The sequence below is a fragment of the Camelus ferus genome, chromosome 7 (assembly GCF_009834535.1).
Source record: "Camelus ferus isolate YT-003-E chromosome 7, BCGSAC_Cfer_1.0, whole genome shotgun sequence".
In the NCBI taxonomy this organism is placed as follows: domain Eukaryota; kingdom Metazoa; phylum Chordata; class Mammalia; order Artiodactyla; family Camelidae; genus Camelus; species Camelus ferus.
Window position 1 is genome coordinate 57,180,493 of NC_045702.1, and position 22,260 is coordinate 57,202,752.

At 37.2% G+C, this 22,260-nt stretch overlaps 1 protein-coding gene across 2 annotated transcripts in view; it reads right to left on the reverse strand.

Moving 5' to 3' along the window:
• Window positions 1-7,996: 7,996 nt before the first annotated feature.
• The window catches only part of NXPH1 (neurexophilin 1), a 272,089-nt gene continuing 257,825 nt past the window's right edge, over window positions 7,997-22,260 (reverse strand). For both annotated transcript variants that reach the window (XM_032483938.1, XM_032483939.1), the window contains one exon: window positions 7,997-9,963. In XM_032483938.1, the coding sequence (XP_032339829.1) occupies window positions 9,202-9,963 (762 nt within the window). In that variant the 3' untranslated portion in view covers window positions 7,997-9,201. The remainder of the gene's footprint in view (window positions 9,964-22,260) is intronic.

The following is a 22,260-nucleotide window of genomic DNA, read 5'->3' on the forward strand; positions in this document are numbered from 1 at the left end:
AGCCGAGTATTAAATGTGGAAAGCTGTAGTTGCCTAAGGAAACCCCAAGTGGTCCAAACAAATAGATGTGTGTAATGGGCGGGGGGGGGGGGGGGTAGGGGGGTAGAAACAGTATTTAATTCAAAAGTTCCTCCATAAGTAATATCTGACAAATATTGAATGAAGGAAGGAAAAACCTGTGAACTAAGGAAAATTAAGAACTGCATTTGTAAACTCAACTAATCCCTTAGTTTTCATAACTTATACAAAGTTAAATATTATAAATATTATAGTCTTAAACCCGTGTAATTTTAATGATATTTTAGATTTTCCCTAAAATCTGTGGAAAAATGAAAAGGCAGAGCTCAGGCTCAGTTAACAATGGTGAGTTCATAAATTATTTATAAGATGACAGAATTTCAGCACGATCCTACTTAAACCAATAGAGTACAACTTGCCTTCACACATACAGGTTCTCTTAAAGAATATTAATTTTAAACATGAGCAAAACCATGAATAAGAGAAAAAAATAAAACAAGTATCACCAGTATAATCAAAAAGGGCAGAGTACAAGAGACAAAAGTATTACGGATTTTTTAATCCCTGTTTTTACGTTTAGAGCCAGGTCCTTAAAAAACTTGAGGAAGTAAAGCAAGAAAGTGGTTTCCAATTTTTTTGTCAGTTTTAAAAACAAGACACAGCAAAAGAAAAACGAAGTACGTCAGAAAAGAGGACTGAGCAATCCTTTCCAATATCCCCACCCTCTTAAGCTTTATGCATAAAATACCATATATTTTCATTTCCCCTCCGGGGGAAAAAAAACAATTTAAAGCCTATAATAGAAGGGCAAAAAAACATATTAAGAAATGACTTAAACAGCTGACCAAAAACCAGATTAAAATTACTCGACTCATTTTTGAGGAAAAACTGAAGCCATATCCTGAAAGTTCAGGAAAGTTTCAGGATTTCCCTAAACAGAGATTTCCGACGCAGGTAATGGGTAATTCAAAATGACATTACAGCTCTATTCCTCCCAGACCTACAACTTTCCTAGTCATCCAGCTCAAAGACCGCTCTGGCCTCACATCAAACTAACTTCACAAAACAAGTGAAAGTTGAGGAACCACACCGGCTGCCATAGCCGGTTGACTTGCCCGCAAAGCGGACTCGGAGGGGTCCTGAATTAACCAGAGAAACAGCACACAGGTGCAGAAAAACACATGGATTCAAGGAACTTTTCACCTCTTTTTCATATAATCATACTATGTGTCTGTTCATATTAAATGTGCTTATTTTGTATCTAAGTTTTTTCAATGCAATTTGAAAAATTTAAATATCAGGGTAATAGAGGTAACAGCTGAAAAAGCCAAACTCTCAAGTCATGGAGAAGGGATTTGATGTATTGTCCAGGAACCGCATTACCTGGGACAAGTTACTTGTCTCCAAGCCTCAAACTCCTCGTTGCCACAGGGGCCCAAAAGACTCTCTACAACCTCCTGGAACACGGACACATGGAAAAGGCTTAGCATACTCAACGGCTCGTCCTTAAGTGTTCACTTATCAGAAACTTGCACCCCTTCCTCTTTTGGGTGAGGAAAGTAGTTACAGTAACAGTTGCTTACCTCTCTTAAAAACGTAGGACAGTCGGTCCCTGACGGCAGCGGAGAAAGATCCTGAACTCAGCTCCTCTCGCGGACAAACCGAGTCTACAGCTACGCGAGGAACAGTTTTCTCAGGGAAAAATCCAGAATCTGACAGAGCGGAGCCGCTCCTTCAGGTCGGGCAAACCAGAGGGAAAGCACATCAAGGCGGGCAGAAAAGCCAGAGACAGTCTCTCCATGGCGACTCAAACTGTGAGGGAACTCAAAACCGGGAGCTCCTCCTCCACGTCGAGCGCACTAACTTCTAAGACCTGCACCTGAGAGACAAGCTCTTAAAAAGCCTCGCTGGGGGGGAAGGGGGGAGCCTGGCTTGAAAAATCCACGGAGATCCCGCCCACAGCCCACGAGACCCACGGACATTGGCGAACTGAAGAACAGCTTTTAAAGGGCCCGCGCACAGACGACCTGCCACCCAGGTGCCCGCACAGAAGCGGCCCTTGAAAAGCCGCAGACTTTTGTGAAGAAAGCTCATTTGCTAAATATAAAGCAACTGGACTGAGGGCAGCGGCCTGCTGGGATCCTCTTGGGCGCCAAATTCAGTAAAGTAGGAAGGCGCCATGTTTTTGGTTTTGTTTTTTTCCTCATTAAAATCATCAGTAAAACGTATAGTGTTTACGCAAATTGATATGAGGTAACCACTAACCAATTCCCTGTAAGTGAAGAAAATTCAAATATAATCAGTCACTGTGAAGAATAAACAGTCCTTGCCTTTTCACTACATAAGCTGCTCTGTAACAATATAGTCCTGAGCCTCATTCCGTGTTTTGGTTTGAGTGCTGCCAGTTTGCAAAGTGTCTCTTTGGTGTGTGCCCAATAAACTTTTATTAATTACTACTTAAGGGATTTATCGTTCTACTTCTGTTATTTCTTAACTTTTGGCAGGTCATAACAAAAGAGTGGGATCCAAAGAAGAGCTCCAGTGACTGAGACTGGTGAGCAAGCAGGTGCTTGTACCCACAGAATCCGCTGTGGTCACGGCTTTTTTCTAACCCTGGAGTTTGAGGGCAATTCTCTCGTGGGCCCAGGCTTCACTATCTTTGCGTTTTGGTTTTTTGGTGAGGTTTTTGTTTGTTTGTTTGTTTGTTTTGAGCTCTCTAACTTTATTGTGCCTGCCTATATTTCTCTGTTAAAGCTTCTTCATAAGTCCCCCTATTCTGTTTGAAAAGGAGAACATGTGATTCCTTGTGTTTCGAAGCAACTATTAAGAAACAGTACCCCTCTTAGTTATGACCTCTCATGGAATCCATAGGTTCCACCTGGTATAAAACTCTTTCTCCTCTTCCCTCAAAAAACTCCTGCTCTCTCTCTGTATATATACCCCTGTGGACCAAGCTCTTGTGCCTTTTTGGAAAATGGGTGCATTTTCTGATAATATGAAATTGTAGTGGCCACTTAGAGGAAACTTTAATTTAGTTTAAAGTTTAACTTAACTTTAATTTATCAAATTTTAACTTGAGGGGCATTCTTGATTGGAGAGAATCTCAAACCTCTCAGAGACAACAGAATGCTGTCTTTGGTATGCAGAAGCTTCAAAAAGACAAAGTGACTTCAAAAATAGTTCTAAAAGCATGAAAAAAAATCTTTAGAAAAAAACCTTTCAATAAATGATGTTGGGAAAAGTGGACCACCAAGTTACACCATACACGAAAACTAACTCAAAATAGATTAAAGATTTGAATGTAAAACCCGAAATCGTAAAACTCCTGGTAGAAAACATACGTAGTAAGCTCCTGGACATCAGTCTTGGCGATGATTGTTTGGATGTGACATCCAAAAAGCAAAGCCAAGAAAAACAAAAATAAACAGATGGGACTACATCAGCAAAAAATCTCCTGCACAGCAAAGGAAACCATTTACAAAATGTACTGAATGAGAGAAAATTTTGTAAATTATATATCTGATAAGGGTTTAATATCCAAAATATGTAAAGAACTCCTACAACTCGGCACAAAAACAATGTTCTGGTTTTAAAATGGATAGAAGATCTAAGTAAACATTTTTTTGAAAGAAGACATACAAATACCAACAGGCACATGAAAGATGCTCAGTATCACTAATCATCAGGGAAATGCAAATCAAAATCACAATGAGCTATCCCCTTATACCTGTTTAATGACTATTATCAAAAAGACAAGAAATAACAAGTATTGGCAAGGATGTGGAGAAAAGGGAATCCTTGTGCACTGTTGTGGGGAGTGTAAGTTGGTGTAGCCATTATGGAAAACAGCATGGAGGTTCCCCAAAAGTTAAAAATACAACTACCGTATGATCCAGCAATTTCACTTTTGGATATTCATCCAAAGAAACCAAGATACCAACTCAAAAAGATATATGCACCCCATGTTCATTGCAGCATTATTTACAATAGCCAAGATATGGAAACAAGTGTCCATCAATGAATGAATGGCTAAAGAAATTGTTTTATATATTTATATTATATACACACAATTGGCTATTATTCAGCTATAAACATATGAAATCTTGCCATTTGTGACAACAAGGATGACCTTGAGGGCATTATACTAAGTGAAATGTCAGATAAAGACAAATACCATATAATCTCTCTTATATGTGGAATCTTAAAAAAAAAAAAAAAGGGAAAAGCAACAATAAACCAAGCTCATAGATAAAAAGAACAGATTGGTGGTTGCCAGAGGCAGTGTGTTGGGGGGTGGGGGTGCAAAATGAGTGAAGGGGGTGAAAAAGATGCAAACTTCCAGAAATGAACAAATCATGGGGATGCAACGTACAGCAGGGCAATTATAGCTAATAATACTGTATTGCATATTTGAAAGTTGCTGAGAGAGTAAATCTTAAAAGCTCTCATCACAAGAAAAAATTTTGTGACTATCTGTGGTGAAGGATGTTATCTAGAATTATTGCAGTGATCATTTTGCAGTATATACAAATATCAAATCATTATATTGCACACTTAAAACTAATATAATGTTACATGTCAGTTCCACCTCAATTAAAAAAAGTCCATGAAATATTTTCAGCTTGCTTAGGAAACTGGATTTCAGAAGACTAATAAAGTGAATTTTGGCAGTAACAGAAACAATGTAGATTTTTTTTAATACTTACTTGACAGAAGAAGCATTCTAGAACTTTGTAATATTATTTCTTTAGTCACTATCTCAATGACCAAATTTACTCCTGTGTTTGAGTTAAGGAATTAGAACATAAGAAATCAGTAACATTCTAGTTGTCTATTTAGAGCCCTTTCATAGAATTAAGAAATGAAAATCCAGCACCTGTCAGGTGAGGATAATGTGAACAGAGCTCTGGCTGTATGTCTAATCCACTGGTGAGAATTTGGGAGAATGTACACTTGGCACCTCCAGCAGTAAGAGCCACTACAGCCAATGAAAGAAAGTCTCTAAGCCATCCATTACTTTTGGGACCTTTAGAGTCATCCTACAATCTAGCAGTAATAAAGGGCACATTATAAATGCAGAATTATTAATATTAAACTACTCTTCATCAAATGTGGGACAGTTGGCCTGCTGATTGGCACTAGTAGTCTCCTAATTTTAGGCAATTTCTCTAGACTTTGTTCAAACAAACAAACTGAAAGTAAAACCCTCTTGAGATTTCTGTTCTTTGCCATTCTAGTAAAAATATGTACATGTATTACTTGAAAGTATTTCTGATAGTATTGGATATAAAACTCAATTATACACCACAATTTTAAATTTAAGAAGATTGTTCTCCTTATGCTCCCAACCCTGAAATCATTCTTTGATGTGCATGGGACTCCTGAGAAAAGCCTGACCTATCAATCAGTTTTTCAGGATTCAATTCTGGCTGGTAAGGTACTCAATTTTTGTCACCTAAAACTAGGTAAAGAGTAATCATTTTTATGCAAATTAAACTTTTTACATTTTTATTTTTGAATGCATCTACAGATTTTACTTTTATTTAAGTAAAAATGTAAAGATAAAAACAAATATTAAATAGACTGATAATTGAATAAATAACCAATAAATGTCTGAAACTAGTATATCAGCCAAGTCTTTCAAAAGTTAGTAAACACAGCCATTTGAATTTGCTTCAGGCTAAAGCTTGGCATTCAGAGTTGATGGTGAAGATGCAAACTGTTTTTCCAAAATGCTGTTTACATTGGTTAAGCTGCTTCTTATCTTATGTAAAGCAGTGGGGAATAGGGAAAAGACAAACACTTTCTCAGGCTTCTCATGATTTTTTTTAATCTATTCTGTGCAAAAATATGGCTTACAGTTTATTGCCAAAATGTAGGAACCTGAAGATTCCCAGTCCACAGTTTTGAATGTAACAAGTATTTCAACTACTTGCAGAATAATCACTTCCAGAACTTTAGTAGTGTACTATTAACAGTTAGACCCCTTCTACTCATGCAGAGAAATCCTCACAAGAGCTATGGACTCAAAACTGTCCAATTGAAACCATACCATAACAATTCATTGGTTTTAAAATCATAAATAGATAAACCAATAACTTGTATCATTTTTCTTCCATGAGGAAAGAAGCTACAATAATCATTTCATTATAATAACCTCAATTTAACTAAAATGTTTCTGAAAATAACAATAGGTGATGACAAACCAATGCTTGCATCAGATGCTATCTATTTCCACCTTGAAGTTTTTCTTCTGTCTCAGCAAAAGTGTGAAAGAATACTTAAGATTCTAGAAAAAGTGATTTCCTTAGTGCAGCTTAAAGTTTATTTTCCCCAAATAACAAGTAATTTTTTAGAATAATTAAAACTTACCTAACCAGTTTGCTGAACAAGTTGGCCTAGTAAAGTTTTTAATGTGGACCTTTCAACCTTCATCTTCCTTCACTCACTTTCTTATCTAAAACAGAAGTATATTGGATACAAATAAATGATCTTTTGAATCAAAGTTCTATATTATCATGACTTTTCTATATTACAGTTGGAGGTGTTGATGATGTAGGAGTTTGGGATAAGTGTGTGCAGTCCCAGAAAAAGAGTTCTAAAAGTTTCAACTTTTAAAAATTGAAATCTTTGTTGAGAAATTGCTACATTTTTTGTTTTGTTTTGTTTTTCTTCTAAAGAAAAACTGCAGGAAAATAATTCAATTCATTGAATGTTAGTTAGCTACATCCTGTAAGTTTATAAAAACGTAAAAGCCACGTTTCATGAGGAGGTTGGAGAATAAGATAGATAGGTGAAGACTGAAGCATATTTTCATCTCATCTTGAATGTTGGTATACAGAAGGACAGGTCAGACCACACAATGAAAGCCATAGGCCACTGATCCAATGATCAAAAAAAATTTTTTTCCCTTTCTCACTTATTCCTCTTTTTCAAAGAGACAACTAACTCTAAAGTGATCACTTTGATAAATAAACCTCAGAATAACAAGATCTATCTGTGGAAAATATGTTCTGCAGCTGGGACTCAAGACACTCTTACTGCCTGTGCCAGAGAAGTCTCTTCTAACATTAGCTCTAAATTCCATAGCAAATTAATTAATACATTGATATAAATGGTTGTCTAGCTATATTGGAGGATTTTGAGAGATGGACATTTAACAGAATGATGTCTTTGATTGGCAATGGAAGGCTCTCTTTAGTTAAAACAGTCATTGAGTTCTTACTTTAGAACCCTGTGGTATTGGGTTCCCTGTAGTACTTGTATTATTTTCTATATGAAAACATACTTATCCATATGCAGTATGGACAGGAAATGAGAACAGGTGAGTGTTCTTAATTTGACTTCTTTAGTTCACTTTTGAGACTTTTCATACTCCAATCCCCAATTTAAACATGTGTTATTACCTCACATAGTTCTTCTGTTTATTTTGCAGGGATTGTACACAGTAATCATTTTTAAAAATAAAGTTTAATGTCCAAACACAATGCTGTATAGATATGTTGATACCTTTTGAGATACGTAAATTGAATACTGAAGCCTTCCACTGCTATTGTAATTTTCTCAGTTGAATTGTCATTATGGTAGAATCAAGGAAAGTCAACCACAGTCTTCAGAGAGCTTAGCTTTCTTTTAAGGAAAAAATTACCTTTTTCTCTACCTGCTAAATAAAGATGCTGTACAGGAGGAAAAAAAATGTAGTTATAATTAATTTAGAAGACCTCAATTATCTCCTTATGTTCACTGATTTTTGTTATTCTTGAACTAGCATGACAGTAAACCAAAATGTGTGCAATGCTGAATGCCACAACTGTTTCCCAGGCTTGAGACTGAAACTCCTAAGTTGTTTTGACTAGGCAACTAATAGCAATTTAGATAGTTCTGTACAAATTTAGAGACATGAGATGCAAAACCATGACTGTATTCCAGCACATTCTTCTTGTCAGAACCATTTAAATCACCATCTTACACAAGTACATATTGAAACTCAACTTTACGCATTTTATTTTTATGTACATTTCATTTTGTCCAGAAATAAAATATCTAAATACAGACAGACTTTAATGTTGTATATGTATAGCTTTCAACAATACTTGAGCTGAATAAATGCTTTGTACATTAAGTTTGTCTTTTTAATGGAGTTCACAGCTACATTGATAGAATGGATTCCTCATATCCTTTTTTTTCTTTTTTTTAACCAATAACAAGCAGAGAGACGAGTACAAGTTAATATTAATAAGCAGCTCAAATAACACTTGGTTAAACTATGTACAATACAAACCATTCATACAAATGAAGACTAGAATATTGAATTTGTTACAATATGTGTAGTAAAGATAAGACAGACACTTATAACTTACATGGTGTCTGTCAGGCATTTCCCTTCTTATGTAATGATCAGAACTTATTTTAAGCAGCCTTAGCTGGTCTCAGCTTTGCAAAAGTCCACTGATTGGTGATGAAAGCTGTAATCCAATGTCTGCCCACATGTAAATTCCAAATGTTTGCTCATCTTTACTGAGAACAGGCTCCCTCCAAAGAAAAAAGAGCCATCTTGTATCACCTTGAATGTGCCTACCCTATGCTGGAAAAAAGTTACTACACTTGTTTTTTGTGTTAATAAAATAAAGAATACTGAGCTCTAAAGACACATTTTTTTTTCCATTGTAACAAGCATATACTCCTACAGTAGTATTTACCAGTACAGCTACTCCAAGCAGTAGGAATGCATGAGTGGGGATTATTGATTAGCATGTACTCAAGACTTTAAAGGAGATTTCCATAACAGCAAGTGCTAAAAACCATTCACTGTCTAGTTAATCCTTTTGCTTGATGATCGTTTATCCTGAACCATTATGAGTCAGACAATGAAAGCCCTCTCGACAGGAATCATGACAGATGCCAGCTGAAATGTGTATGATAGTGTTTGTGTACAGCTATGTGTGAGAGCATGTCTTCAAGTGTGGCTTTAGAATCTGTGATGATTTACAACTATACCGAGAGATGAAGCTGACTGGGTAGAAATTACATCAGATTGTTTTCCACTAGCATATTTGCAGCCAGTTGACGAAAGCAGCAGTGTAGACACATTCCAGGCAACAGATGTGACCTTCTTCTTGAGGTAACAGCCCTGTCATATGACCTTTAATTCCTCAGGCTTCAGTCTCATCCCCACGTTCATCCTCATCCGGAGGGGAAGTAAGGTGTGTCGCTGTGGTAGTTGTAGTCAGGGCACACTTTCTGTACTAGTTTATAATCTGTACTATAAAAGGAAATGTAAATACAGATCACCTTAAAGGGCTTGGAGCAGAGCCAGGATACATGACTTTGGGTCTGCTCCTGGTAACAGGTTTTTGAAGGGTCATAGTTGCAGAGTGTGTTCTTGGTAGCCTTGTCAACTTTTTCATATTCAATGCGACAGTTAAAGGACTTGGAATCTTTGGCATCAATCACGGTTTGTTGTGCCAAGTCGAATTCCACTATTTTCGTGGGGGGAACCAAGCTGACAGATACATTCCCTTGACCGGTGGAATTATGCCTGAAATAAACACTAAATGTCCCATTGCCATGATCTACGATTTTCCCAGTTATCAACAGGTTTAGCTTCACTGTTTTGATATTGGAATGAAAATCACCCCATCCAAACATTTTCTTAAACTTGCCCGTCTTAACAATGGGCCTTCGCTTGGCCCTGGGCCGAGGCTCTTGAAGGTCTGTGGAGTTCCTCAGCCAGTCCCAGAGGTCTTGCTCAGAATAAGGTTCTGGGGTGTCATATCGCAGGTCTAAATCTGTATCATTTTCTTTGCCACGAAAAGTCTGTGACAGGAGTCGGCTGATAGATAAGTCTTTGCTGCTTTCTGTCCATATGTGCTTTAGTGTGGATTTGCTGCTTCCTGATTTTAGAAGTTCTGACTTTCCACCATTTGTTAAATTGGCGCATGTGACCTGAAAATAGAACAGAAAGAAAAGAGCTTACAACTCTGTATCTGAGAACACTCAACACAAAGATCCAAGCCCTTTCCCAGAAGCTGGGAATTATAGTACCTTCAACACCTGGCCAATATTTATTAAGACAAGATAAAATGCCCCTTCTATTTTTATATAATGATGAGAGAGAGAAGGTGTCGACAGATAAAAACCACTAAACATGACTGAAAGTCTATGTGGAAACATTGACTCTGATGAGAAAAACACCATCTAACATGAATAAAGCAAATTGAATTCAAACATAGATCAAAATAAAGTAATTATTTCTCAGCATCAAAGTCCACACTTATAAGGTAAAATTTTATACATCATTACATTACTTTTCTACTTCAAAATTACCATGAACTTTAAAACTATATGGTTCTCAGAAATATGCCTACTGACATTCTATAGACTTGGTAGTCCATGCCACAGTCACATAAGAAAAGTTAGTTTTGCAAGGAGACTCTGGTATATTTTATCTGTAACATATACTATCTTATCTATATTTTATAATATGTTTATTATCACCTATTATTAGCAAGAAACATTGTATAAGATACAATATTTTTCCATTAAGAGACTAAAAATGTGGCCTAGGAAAAGGGACACAAAGGAAAACATCTAATACACAATGACTTATAGATACTTATCAATCTAGAGAAGGAAATAACACATGGTCAGTGACAAAGAGGTCATTTCAGGTTGCATTGTGTGAGAGTCACACTTGAAGACTGTTCTCCTGGGACTCCAGTCTTCCCTCCTTAGGAAGAATTAGATCCTCAAGTAGATTAAGGATTCAGAGGAACCCTAAATCCAACTGATCAGTCAAACATCCAGATCTGTACTTGCCTAATTATATAAGCGTTGTCCCTGTCACAGCCCCTATATTTATACCTTAGTACAGAAGAAATGAAAGAAAGAAACGTGTATCCACAATGGCCTCATTAACCTAAAGTTAAAGTTGTGACTTCCGATCCTGACATAGAGAGTTCAAGTACAGGCAGGAACACAGCCAAGGACCCACAGGAACCAAACCAGCCAATGCAGCTAAACCCTTAAAGATGTGGACTGAATGTTCTAGCATAAGGCTGCTAAAGGGAGTCACCCAATTCCCATTAAAAAGCCAAATTTCACAATAAACCTCTCTCACTGGGTCTCTCCTCTACAAGTTCTGAGTCCTGTCTGACTACCACTTAGAAGTCATTGTGTTAGGGCAGGCAGATAGGTAGATATGAACATGAGAAAGTAGGGCACAGGGGCCAAATAGCAGGAAAGCATACATCTTATAAACAACTGGGGTCCTTGAGCAGATAAAGGAAAGCAGGAACCTCTGAACTGACAGGAAACCACACATTTTGGGGTGATAAGGGTCCTGGAGGCAGATAAAGAAAGGTGGGAAAAGGTGGGAATATCTGGTGTCTGAATATAACCTTTTGCTCATTATGCCCTAATTATGAGAAAATTAGCCTTGCAGATAAGAAGTACCCATCATGCACCGACACCAGGATACTTTGGATCAAGACTAAATAAGAACAAAAATCTCTCCTCCCCTCAGGAAGGAGGAGCTAGGATGAAAATCAGGGAATAAGAGCCCCAAACCCTGTCCTCTCCAATGAATATTCTGCCCATTCATTTTTACACCCCATACAACCAGCCTGCCAAAGAAATTCAGGAAAGCCACTCAACTGAGTCTGCCCACTCACCCCTGGAGAGCATCCTATCACTTAATAAATCCTCACCTTACTTTCTTGACCTCCATATCTGGTCTCTGAATTCTTTCTGCTATGAGACAACAATCTACTCTCCAGTAAGAGTTGGACCTTCTAATCTCCTTCCAAACTGTTCTCAAAATGAAAGGTCATTCCTGCAGAGCTTTTAAAATTCAGAACCACCAGAAATCAGAGGTGCGGTTCAGGGACCTCTCTGTAGACTCAGCCATGCAGGCTTCTTGCTTGGATATAACCCTGGCCTTAGAATAACTTTTCACTCAGCTACTTGTGCTAGGAGGACTCCATTTCAACCCCTAAGGAGTAAGAGCACGAACTTCAGAGCTAATTTCCCTGGAATCTACTCTCAGCTCTGCCACTTCCAAGCTGCATTCTCTTGGTCAACCCATTTAACCTACCTCTGCCTCAGTTTCCTTTATCTATAAAGCAGGAGTAATAGTGGTGACTACCTCACAGGGCTGCTGGTAAGGACTGAGTGACCTAAGACATGTTAAATCTTTAAAACAGTGGCTGGTACCTGGGCAGAGCTCAATTAAATTTAGCTATTATTATGAATCTCAAGCTGATATGTGAAGTTTATAGGTTTCATGATGGGTTTATGTACCATGACTGCCCTCTGAAACACCAGGACTGAAAAACATTGGGTAGGTTAACACAAAAGCTCTGTTAACTATTTTTGGCTGCTAGCATGGGTCCAGTTGCATCCTCTGTGATCCCCCCAAAATCATAGGGATGGGATAAGGCCCAGAAATAATGGGCAGATTAAGTCTTACAGGGATGAAATGGAGAAGAAAATATTGTTTGGGGTAGAGGACAATGCATAGAAAGTTTTCTCAAGGGAAAAAATGAAGCTTCCCACTTATCGTCTCTGATAATAAAGCCAGTCTTATCTGGGACAATTTTTCTCTAATATCAAAAGTGTAATCCCAAGTAGTCCCATAGTTAACACTGTATCATTATAATTACAAAACTAGTAGAAACAACTAAAGTTTTCCTACTAATTCACCAAAGGAAGTGCATTTCAAAATGTACTAGTTTACTCTAGCAGAGTAGCTATAATATAAAATTAAAAACAAACATTAATTGATAACAGTGGTACAGATCTTTTGATTTTGGAGTTTTTGTCTGTGTATTTGTTTGTTTTGTTTCAGTGAAATCTAATTGATCAAACATCCAAATCTGTACTTACCTAATTATATAAGCATTGTTCTTATTTGCAGACTCTATATTTATCCTTAATATAAAAGAAATAAACACATATTCTACTCTCTGGAACTACACAGATAGTTCCTCATTCTTTGGGGGGCAAAAAGAATAAATACAAGCATGCATTTAGCTTTGGCTTTGCACTTGTCTCTCAGCATCAGCACAGTTGATCAAGGAGAGGGGCTATAATGAGATGCATCCACGGTGCACTGGCTCATGAAGCAGTAATGAAATTGTCCATAAAAAGAAGTGGAAAGGGACTTAGAGTGCATTTACCAGTGGCACATAGGGAATAAAAGGGGAAAAAAATGTGGAAGTCCAGAGATTTTTGAGGAGAAAGAACAAATCTATTCAATAGTATGATAAGATTCTGACAGCAGACCAACTCTGATGTTCATGTAGAATAGAAATTTACTTCCAAATTATACTCTCCACAGTTGTAGTGATTACGAGTGTAAGCTCTGGGGTCAGACATCCTGAATCCCAATCCAGGCTGTGATTTTTAGCAGCTGTATGTTGTGGACAAGTTGCTTAACTTGTTTACATCTCTGTTTTTTTCTTCTAGAGAGTAGAAGAATAATACCCCTTTCCCTCACAGGGCCATTGTAGGAATTAAATAGGACATTCCATTTAAAGCATAAAAGGACGGTACCTGGACACGAGTGTTCAACATTGGTATTTCTAGCTATTATCATCCTCAAATATTTTACCTCTGACTTCCACTGGGTAATATTTTATGTAAATGAATAACTTACAATGGGATTTGAGAGAAAATGGTACGTCTATAAGAAAATCTCCCTTTTCCTAACCAGAAACCTAAAACAAACTATATATATATATATTTGTGTGTATATATGTGTGTGTGTGTGTGTGTGTGTATACACTTTTAAAATGCTCAGGTTAACAAAAGATGAGCTGTTAACGGTTCAACTACCAAATGCAATGAATTTATTTACCTTCAGTGGTGTGATATGAAAGGCTTCCAGTAGTGCCAACAGTCAAGAAAATTCTCTGAAACATCTCAGTTTGGTTACAGAGTCAAAGCAGGTTTTAGCATTAACCATCAATACTGCCTAGAATATTCTTATTCTCTCTTCCCTTCCCTTTCTCTTAGGTTAGGAGAGGAGCAGGGCAATGTCTAAAAGAGAATATCAATCACAAAAAAAACAGGAAGTCCCGTAGGAAAGTCCCTAGATCAGTTCAGTATAAACAACCCTAATTCATCTTATTTTATTAATTCCATACCTATATAATGAGATTCGGCTAATATTAAGTTAAATAATAGGAATACAAAGGCAAATGAGATGTGTTTCCCGCCTTCAAGATGTTCACAGCCTAACAAGTTAGATTGAAATCTGTTAAGCAAGTAGCAGTGTGTTGTGACTAACACTACGCACAACATCCCTGGAGTCATAGTCAAAGTTAAAAGATAGAGAAGATGGAACAGAAAAGATGATCTTCAGATCTGGGAGATTAAAAAAAGAGGTTTAGGATGTCAACAAATAGCAAAGTGGCCAGAGGAGTTCTGAGCAAAATGAACACACTATGCAAAAGTCAAAAGCTGAGCAGGAACACATTAAATGTAAGAATGGAAAACAGTTCCTTACCACTGAATTTTGGGGAGCAGTGACAGGAGGAAAAAGAGAAGTTGCAAGAGGTCATTAGAACCTGAAGAAGGTAGGCTAGGGTCAAATTGTGAGGGTTCTAGGGTCAAATTGTGAAGGCATTTAAACTTAACCTTATAGATAATAGGAAATTACTAAATGTTGTCTTGTTTTGCTTTTAAGTAGATCACCCTTGCCCTAAAAGAATTACTGATGGGACATTGAAAGGTGGATTGGTAGGGAGAGACCTTGAGGGAATAATTATAAATAACTAATTGCAGTACTTCATTTGAGAAAGTAAGTGAGCCTGAACCAAGGGAGTGGCAGAGAAAAAGAGAAAAAATGTATATAACAGATATTTCAGAGGTAAGATTAACTCAACTTGATGATTTATTGGCTAAGCAGAAACATGAAAAATTTGAGAATTAATGAATTTGCTTGCATCTGTAAGGAATACAGAAGTAATAAGTTAGCTGGAAAATAAAATTAAATCTCAGAGGGGCTTCAGAGGTGGAAGTGCCTCCAAGTCATTCTGATGATGTTATTGAAACAAAGTTGGTAATATGGATCTGAATGTCTGGAGAAATGAGGGAGACGGTGATTTTGATTTTGTAGAATGAGTAGATAATATTATTGAGATAGAGCCTGGTGATAACAGAAGAAGGCTGGTGATAATAGCTAAGAAATTTCAATGCTGTGAGGACAGGCAGAAGAGAAGCCAGATTTATTAGAGACAAAAGAGGATATTAGGGGAAAAAAACAATATTGTAGAAGCCAAGGAAAGTGGGCAAGAGGGAAGGGGGCACAGGTTAAGATTCAAATTCCATGTAAAAGTATTTTTTAAAAAGTACAAACAATTGAAAAGAAGCCCCTTGACTTTTGAATTCACTTCTAAGGACTTTCTCAAATCTAGTTTCAGTGGTGGTGAAGAGATGATGCAAGATAGAAAGAAGAACTGCATCTACTCCCAGATGCAGTCAGGAGTCCTTGGCTTTCTCATTCTATTACATTGCTTTACATCTTAAGAACTTTCATTTTTGAACCACACAAATGTACACATAAAATTGAAATAGATCTTGAGCCGTACTGAATAAACAATATCATTAAAAAAAGAAACTCTCGCACTCAGAACCCACTCTACCACTGATTTTACAAATATAATGAAGATAGTTTCCTTTCAATAGTTACCTAAAGATCCTTGGATTGTCACTGTACTGAGTAATAAAAGAAGTGGTGAAGACTATGGCATAAAATGAGTCCAAAAGAAAAAACTGACAACTTCTAATTAACTCAATTCCAAAAAGGCAAAGCATCATCAACTTTTTTCTACAAAAAGTAATTTTTCCTGTAACAATAAAAACTACCAAATATACTTCCTAACTGAATACAATTTTCCATGTCAAAAGTGGCCAATGTCCACTACAAAAGAGTTGACTCACTAGTCCAATGATACCACTTCCACAAATTATATGTGCTGTTTATCTAGTGGTTTTAGAAATAGTGAGAATCATAGAGTCAACATTATTAGGTATATGCAGTTTAAAATGTATGCTTCTTTTGAGAACATTCAAAAATAGGTGCAAAGGGAAGGGTCATTTTCTTCAGCTGTAAACAAAGACAGGGCCTGGCTCTAAGATGAAAGGAGCCTGTCTGGAGCAGGGGCTGTGTGGTGGGATCAGGGGAAAAGACTCCCACTGGCTGGTGGGAGTGTAAACATAGCAAGAGTTGCTCCACCCTGATTTGCTCTCCTTTCTCAGGGCCATGCTTTCACATTGCTTTCTCCAATATCTTTTCATTACAGGCTTCAATCATAATGCCAATATTACAGGGGAAGGTATATCTGAGAGGAAGACATATGCTTAGCATGCATGAGGTCCTGGGTTCAATCCCCAGTATCTCCATGAAAAAAAAAAAGTAATCCTAATTACCTCCTCCTGCAAAAACAAATAAACAAACAAGTCAATACACTAGCCTTTAAAATCTTGCTGAAAGACATCATTTTTGGAAAATAAAATACCTCTCAACTTCACTGCCACATCAGCTATGCTGCTGGCCTTATGAGATTTTTTTATGAACATTTTACTCCTTTACATGTACATCTCCAATTAGAGGTGTCTCCAGATGTTTGTGTACCTCTTTTAACAAAAGAGCAATAAGATGCCTTTTAATTTCTACCAACCTGCACATTTACTGTTGATCTATTACTGTTCAATACAAATAATCTCAAGATTACTTTGAAAATCATATATTTATTTCATCAACTGTATGAATATTTTAAGCCAAACAAAAATTTTAGATAACCTGATGCTTAAGCAGTATCTCTCATCAGTGAATAACTAATCAACAAAATGGCCTTGCTCTGTGATTACAATTTCATTTTGGCAGTTTTATGATTTGCTATGTTGAATATATATTGCACACAATTAACTGCTATTGGTTAAGGGCTTACTATATTCCAGACATTGTAATTAGCATTTACATATGGCCTCGCATTTCATTTAAACCACACACACACAGTCATCCACTCACTCACACACAAACTTTAAGGTCAGTATTGTTATTTCCAACTTGCAGATAGAGATATAGAAGCTCAAAAAGAACTTGTCCAAGATTATTGCTGATAAGTGAAAGCACTACTGCTCGGTTACCCAACAGTTCCTTTATTTTTCAAAATCATTTAAATCATGCAATTGTACATTAATATATGCTTATCAAAACATTTGAACATTATAGGCTTTATGAAGTAAAGAATAAAAGCCTATTTTCATCACCAACCTTTGCTCCCTTATAACCCTACCTCTCTCCAAATGTAAAAACTCAAATTTTTGATGTATATTGTTCCTAAATATTTTCAGCATTTTTTCATGTATAAATATTTTACATAAACAGTGTCATAGTTTATGAATCACATTTTATATTTTTCCAAACCAAGTACATCCAGGTGTATCATCTTTATTAAATGGGAAACAGATTTCTATAATATGAATGCATCATACTCATTTTTTTGTGTACGTTTTGTGATAGATCCGTAATCATTACACTGTTTCACAGCCAGGTTACCTAGAGTTATTTTTTTTAGCCTTAATTCCATTGGTTTTTTCCACTCATTTTTTTTCAGATACTTCACTCCCTCCTCTCTTGAGTTGCATTTTCATTTCTTTTGTTGTATAGATCTGTGTGATTCTTTTGAGAGTTCATAAGGGATAAACTATCTGAGTTGTCCATGACTAAAAATGCCTTTCCTGGCAGTAGGCCTGGCCACTGGGCAGAATAGTTAGTCATCTGTTAATTCATTTCATTCTGTTTATTTTTCTCTCTCCAAAAATTTTAGGATTTTTTTTTTCTATTTCAGGTATTGCAAAATCTCACAAAGTGGGCTACATGTGTTCATGCCTTCTCCAGCCCCTTTCTTGATGAGTTTAAAGAAAAGCATGCAGCTATTTCTAGAAATGTCAGGCTCTTTTTCATAAAGTTCCCCCTAAAGGCCTATAACCTCTTTGAGGGATGTTCTTTCTGTATTATGCCATTTTGTAAGTTGGGGGAGGAAGTACTTAGCATAGAGTAAGTACTCAATAAATTACATGTATGGTTTATATTCTTACTTACATCTAATTCAATAGTGAAGTTTCATTGATTCTTTAGACACAACCAAGAAAGATTTTGGTGGGACACGCAGCCCACAGAGGTTTCTCTCTTACAAGTTTAGAGCCTGCACTTCATTGACAATCCTTGGAGTGCCTGTATTACATAGGATAAGCCAGAGGAAATGGGTTAGTATTTTAATACATCAAAAATACATCATTTCCTTCTGCTACAAAGCAGTGCTCCAGGAACAGCAGTGCTGCATTAACAATGGAAAAGCAGAAAAGGAACTCCATGCCTCTCCCTTAACCTAGTAGTTGCTGGAGGCTGTGTCGCATAGAAACTAAGAAAATGGGCTTTGCAGTCAGAGATCACAGGGCTAAATCCAAATCTGCTACTTCATCACCAATGACCTTAGGGCCACGTTTTCTCCAATTAGAAAATGGAGATGAAAACCCACCTCACTCACTGGGCTTTCGTGAAGATAAAATAAAAGATGTTATATGAAGCACAAATAAAAATATGGAAAATAGTGTGAGTTCATACTTGAGAGCTATTGTGCTTAGCTAGGTTATGAAACCCTGAAGAAAAGGAAAACAAGGCTTTCAGAATGCACAATGCTATTCTAACCCTGTCTTCTGATGGAGACATTACTCCTCTCAAGTGGTCCAAACAGACTGAGATGGAAATTAGAATAACTGTAACAATTCTGTGGTCATCTTTAGCCAGAGGTGGTGTGGTAGGAGACCACACTATGTTACAATTTAGTGTTGGCAAATGGAGGCAGTAATTGATCTTTAATATGATAACTTTAAGAGAAGACATTCTGATCAGTCATCTTTAGGAACCAGAAACATGGTGCATTTCTCTATCAGTTCGAAGAAATGACTAAGAATTTTAGGTATAGTCCTCCATGAGCTCTCATGATCCCATGCAGGATGGATCACTTCTAACATTAGGGCACCAACTATCCCCTATGTTATTATATTGGAGACTGGTTCTGAGTCATGGGTAATTGAGCTCCTTGCAAGTTTGTGTAAATATACCAACTAGCTTTCCTTTTGATTCTTCCTCCTGTAAGTCCTCTTATGAAAATTATCTTGAAAATGTTTTTCGTTCTTTAACTGCCAGGGGAAAAATACATGCTTTGTGAAGAGCCATGAACTACTGTTTCTGGTACTGGGAAACAGAATTTTTCATTGTACAAAAATATTATCTCTTCCTTCATGCTCACTTTATAAACATACAGATATATATATATATAAAACATATATATATATAAGATTTGACATGTTGACACATGAACATTGATGAGAAATTAAAAATTATATTCTACATAGCCCCACTTAACCCACTCTCTCAAAACCCAATTACAGATTACCCTACCCAGGTTTACATTGCAAAAGTTGCTCCTTTTGTTAGTATTTTATATTACTTCCATTTAAAATGTATAACAGCTATCTCATGTGAGGACCTCTGGATGCTTGGTTATAATAATGAACAAAACATTTAAAATAACATTGAAAAACTATTTCTTGGCTGAAACAAAGCCACTTCAGCATTATTTTTCATTATCCATAAAGAGATTTTAATTTGTCAGTAAATCCAAATGTCTTTAAGGAAAAGACAAATACTGCATATGTATTAATACCTGGGTTAGACTGAGGGTCTTTCTTTCTGAATTGGAGGCCAATATGAGTGATTGTCCATAATAAGTCTTGCTATGTGGAGGCTTTTGGGAGTTTATAGCTTCTTAAAGTCGAAGTTCACATCTATCTAGAATGGACCAAATGAGGAAGGACTGACTCGCCTTCCAGTCCTATTTTCAGCAACCTATGTGTACGTATGTTCTTAAATACAGCAGTTGTATATGAGAAACTGAGTAGTAACAATAATTTACTTTATCCAATAGAAGCTCCAATTCCTGAGGAAATAATGGCTTTGATTTTTTTTGAGCCAATATGCCTTCTTAACACACTCTGATTATCCAGATGTTGATCTGGAAAATTTCCAATAGACAGAAGAAGAACTCATTACATAAATGAAGTGATACAGACCAGCTGAAGGGGAGCACCATCTCTATGCCATTTAGCTCCTGGATTCATTCAAAAATTCCTCTAGGACCTCTTCCTTATCAGGCTACAACTTGTGGACACTACTCAGAGTTTCCCAGATAGACAACAAGCCAGACAGTCAACCCAGAAATACAGAAGAGGGTGCAGATCCTAGAAATACAGTCCTTCATCCTCCTGTAAAAGTCCCATAAACTGGGAATCTCCAACTACCTGAAGCAGAACAAATCTAATATTCTGAGAAGAGACAAAATCAACAGAGAGAGTGGACCCTTCACCCTTTCATCCAAGGTTGTGATGCTGGAGTTTGAGTTCTGTCAAATCTTTTGACATTGAGGAAATACATGTCTTCGGATCATGTCTTGGCCAGAACAACATGTGGTCAAGCATATCCAGCCTAGAGCACCAGGCCCAACAATGTCTCTTAAGCGTAGTTCAAGGAAGAAACAACTCATGCACTGAGGGAACTTCAAAGGCCAGGAGGAAACAATTCCCTGGAAAGCTCTTAAACCAAGCTGTTCTTTTCTAAAGCTCCTCCATTCTTTGACATTTTTTTCCTCCTTGTAAGATTCCTAGCACTGAGTAAACACACTCTGCCCTCCACAGATCTCTTACCCAGTTATTGCTCGCTTTGGAACCAGCTGTACCTGTTCCTTGAGTCCAGGCCACATTTCTCTTTGGTCTTGCCCCACTCTTTTCCTTTATTCCCAGTTTCTTAAAGCATGGCTGTGGAACCTCCTGCCAAGAGCTAAGTGCTGAGGTAGAAGTATGCTTAGGCAGAGAGGTATCATAAACAAGGGAAAAGATGGCCTCTGGATTTAGGTGCCATGGCTTTAAGTTCATGGGATGTAAAACTGAGTGGTATGACTACATTCAGAAAGAAAGAAAGAAAGAAAGAAAGAAAGAAAGAAAGAAAGAAAGAAAGAAAGAAAGAAAGAAAGAAAGAAAGACAGACAGACAGACTTGGCACTCTTTGTTACCAAGGGAATTAAGGGGACAGTTTCACTAAATCAAAGAAGGATGTTCGCCCAAAGATTATGTTATAGGAGGAGATGTGTCATGGAGAGAATAGAGCAAACAGAGCCCTAAAGAGACTGAGGATGCTGTTAGAGAAGTCACAATAGAAAGGTTGGATAAAAATATGTGTGCAAGCAGAGCTCTGAGATCCCCTTGATCTTTGATGCACTTTAAAATGACTTATCACAGCATTAGTCTGAACTGCCGTGAACACTGTGGATAGAAGGTATCATAGGAGAATTGAAAGAAAGACAGGCTGTTAGAGTAGAATTCCCTTCCCTGGTGTGTCCCCACACTCACTTATTACCAAACTCTGAGAGGGAGTTTAATTACCCTTTTCAAAAGAGCTGGGTAACACTCTAGCTGCCACTAGAGGGCACAGCTAGGACACCTGACAGCTGTCTATTCCTGGTGCTGAAGTCAGACAGAATTGTGTTACTTAGGGTCCCAGAGCTCTTTGAAAAAAGTAGATGGACAAGGAAGCTTTGTGGTACCTGCTGACTGATGCAGCCCTTGGGATCCACATCTTCTATGAACTGCAGAAACAAAAAGGGAGTTACTGTTGCTCAAGGGACAACTATAGAAACCATTACCAACTAAAGAAGCTGTTGTGAGCCTTCGATTCCTCATAAAGGGTATGTTCAGGGTTTAGGTATTTATATTCACTCATTTGGAAAATAGTCTAGGTCAGTGCAACACACATCCACATCTCCAGCTGCATTTTGGCTATTCTTCCCTTTGGCCTCAGAAATCAGATCACATCAGACTTTTTTCTGAGTTCTCTTTCTTCTAACTTCAGGACCTTTGTACCATCTGCTTCCCCATCCTGGAATCCTTCCTACCCATGCTCATTTCCTTAGCCACTACTAATTCTCTAGCTCAGCGTAAACTTAATTCCACAGGAATGGTCGTCTCTCTCACAGCACCTTTTACTGTTTGTTCATAAAAGTAATACTATTATCTGTATCTATCCATATCTATTTATCTATCTTCTTTCCCTGAACTGTTATCTCCATGGTGGGGGGAAGGTCATTCAATGCCTTGGTCACTATTACTACACTTTAT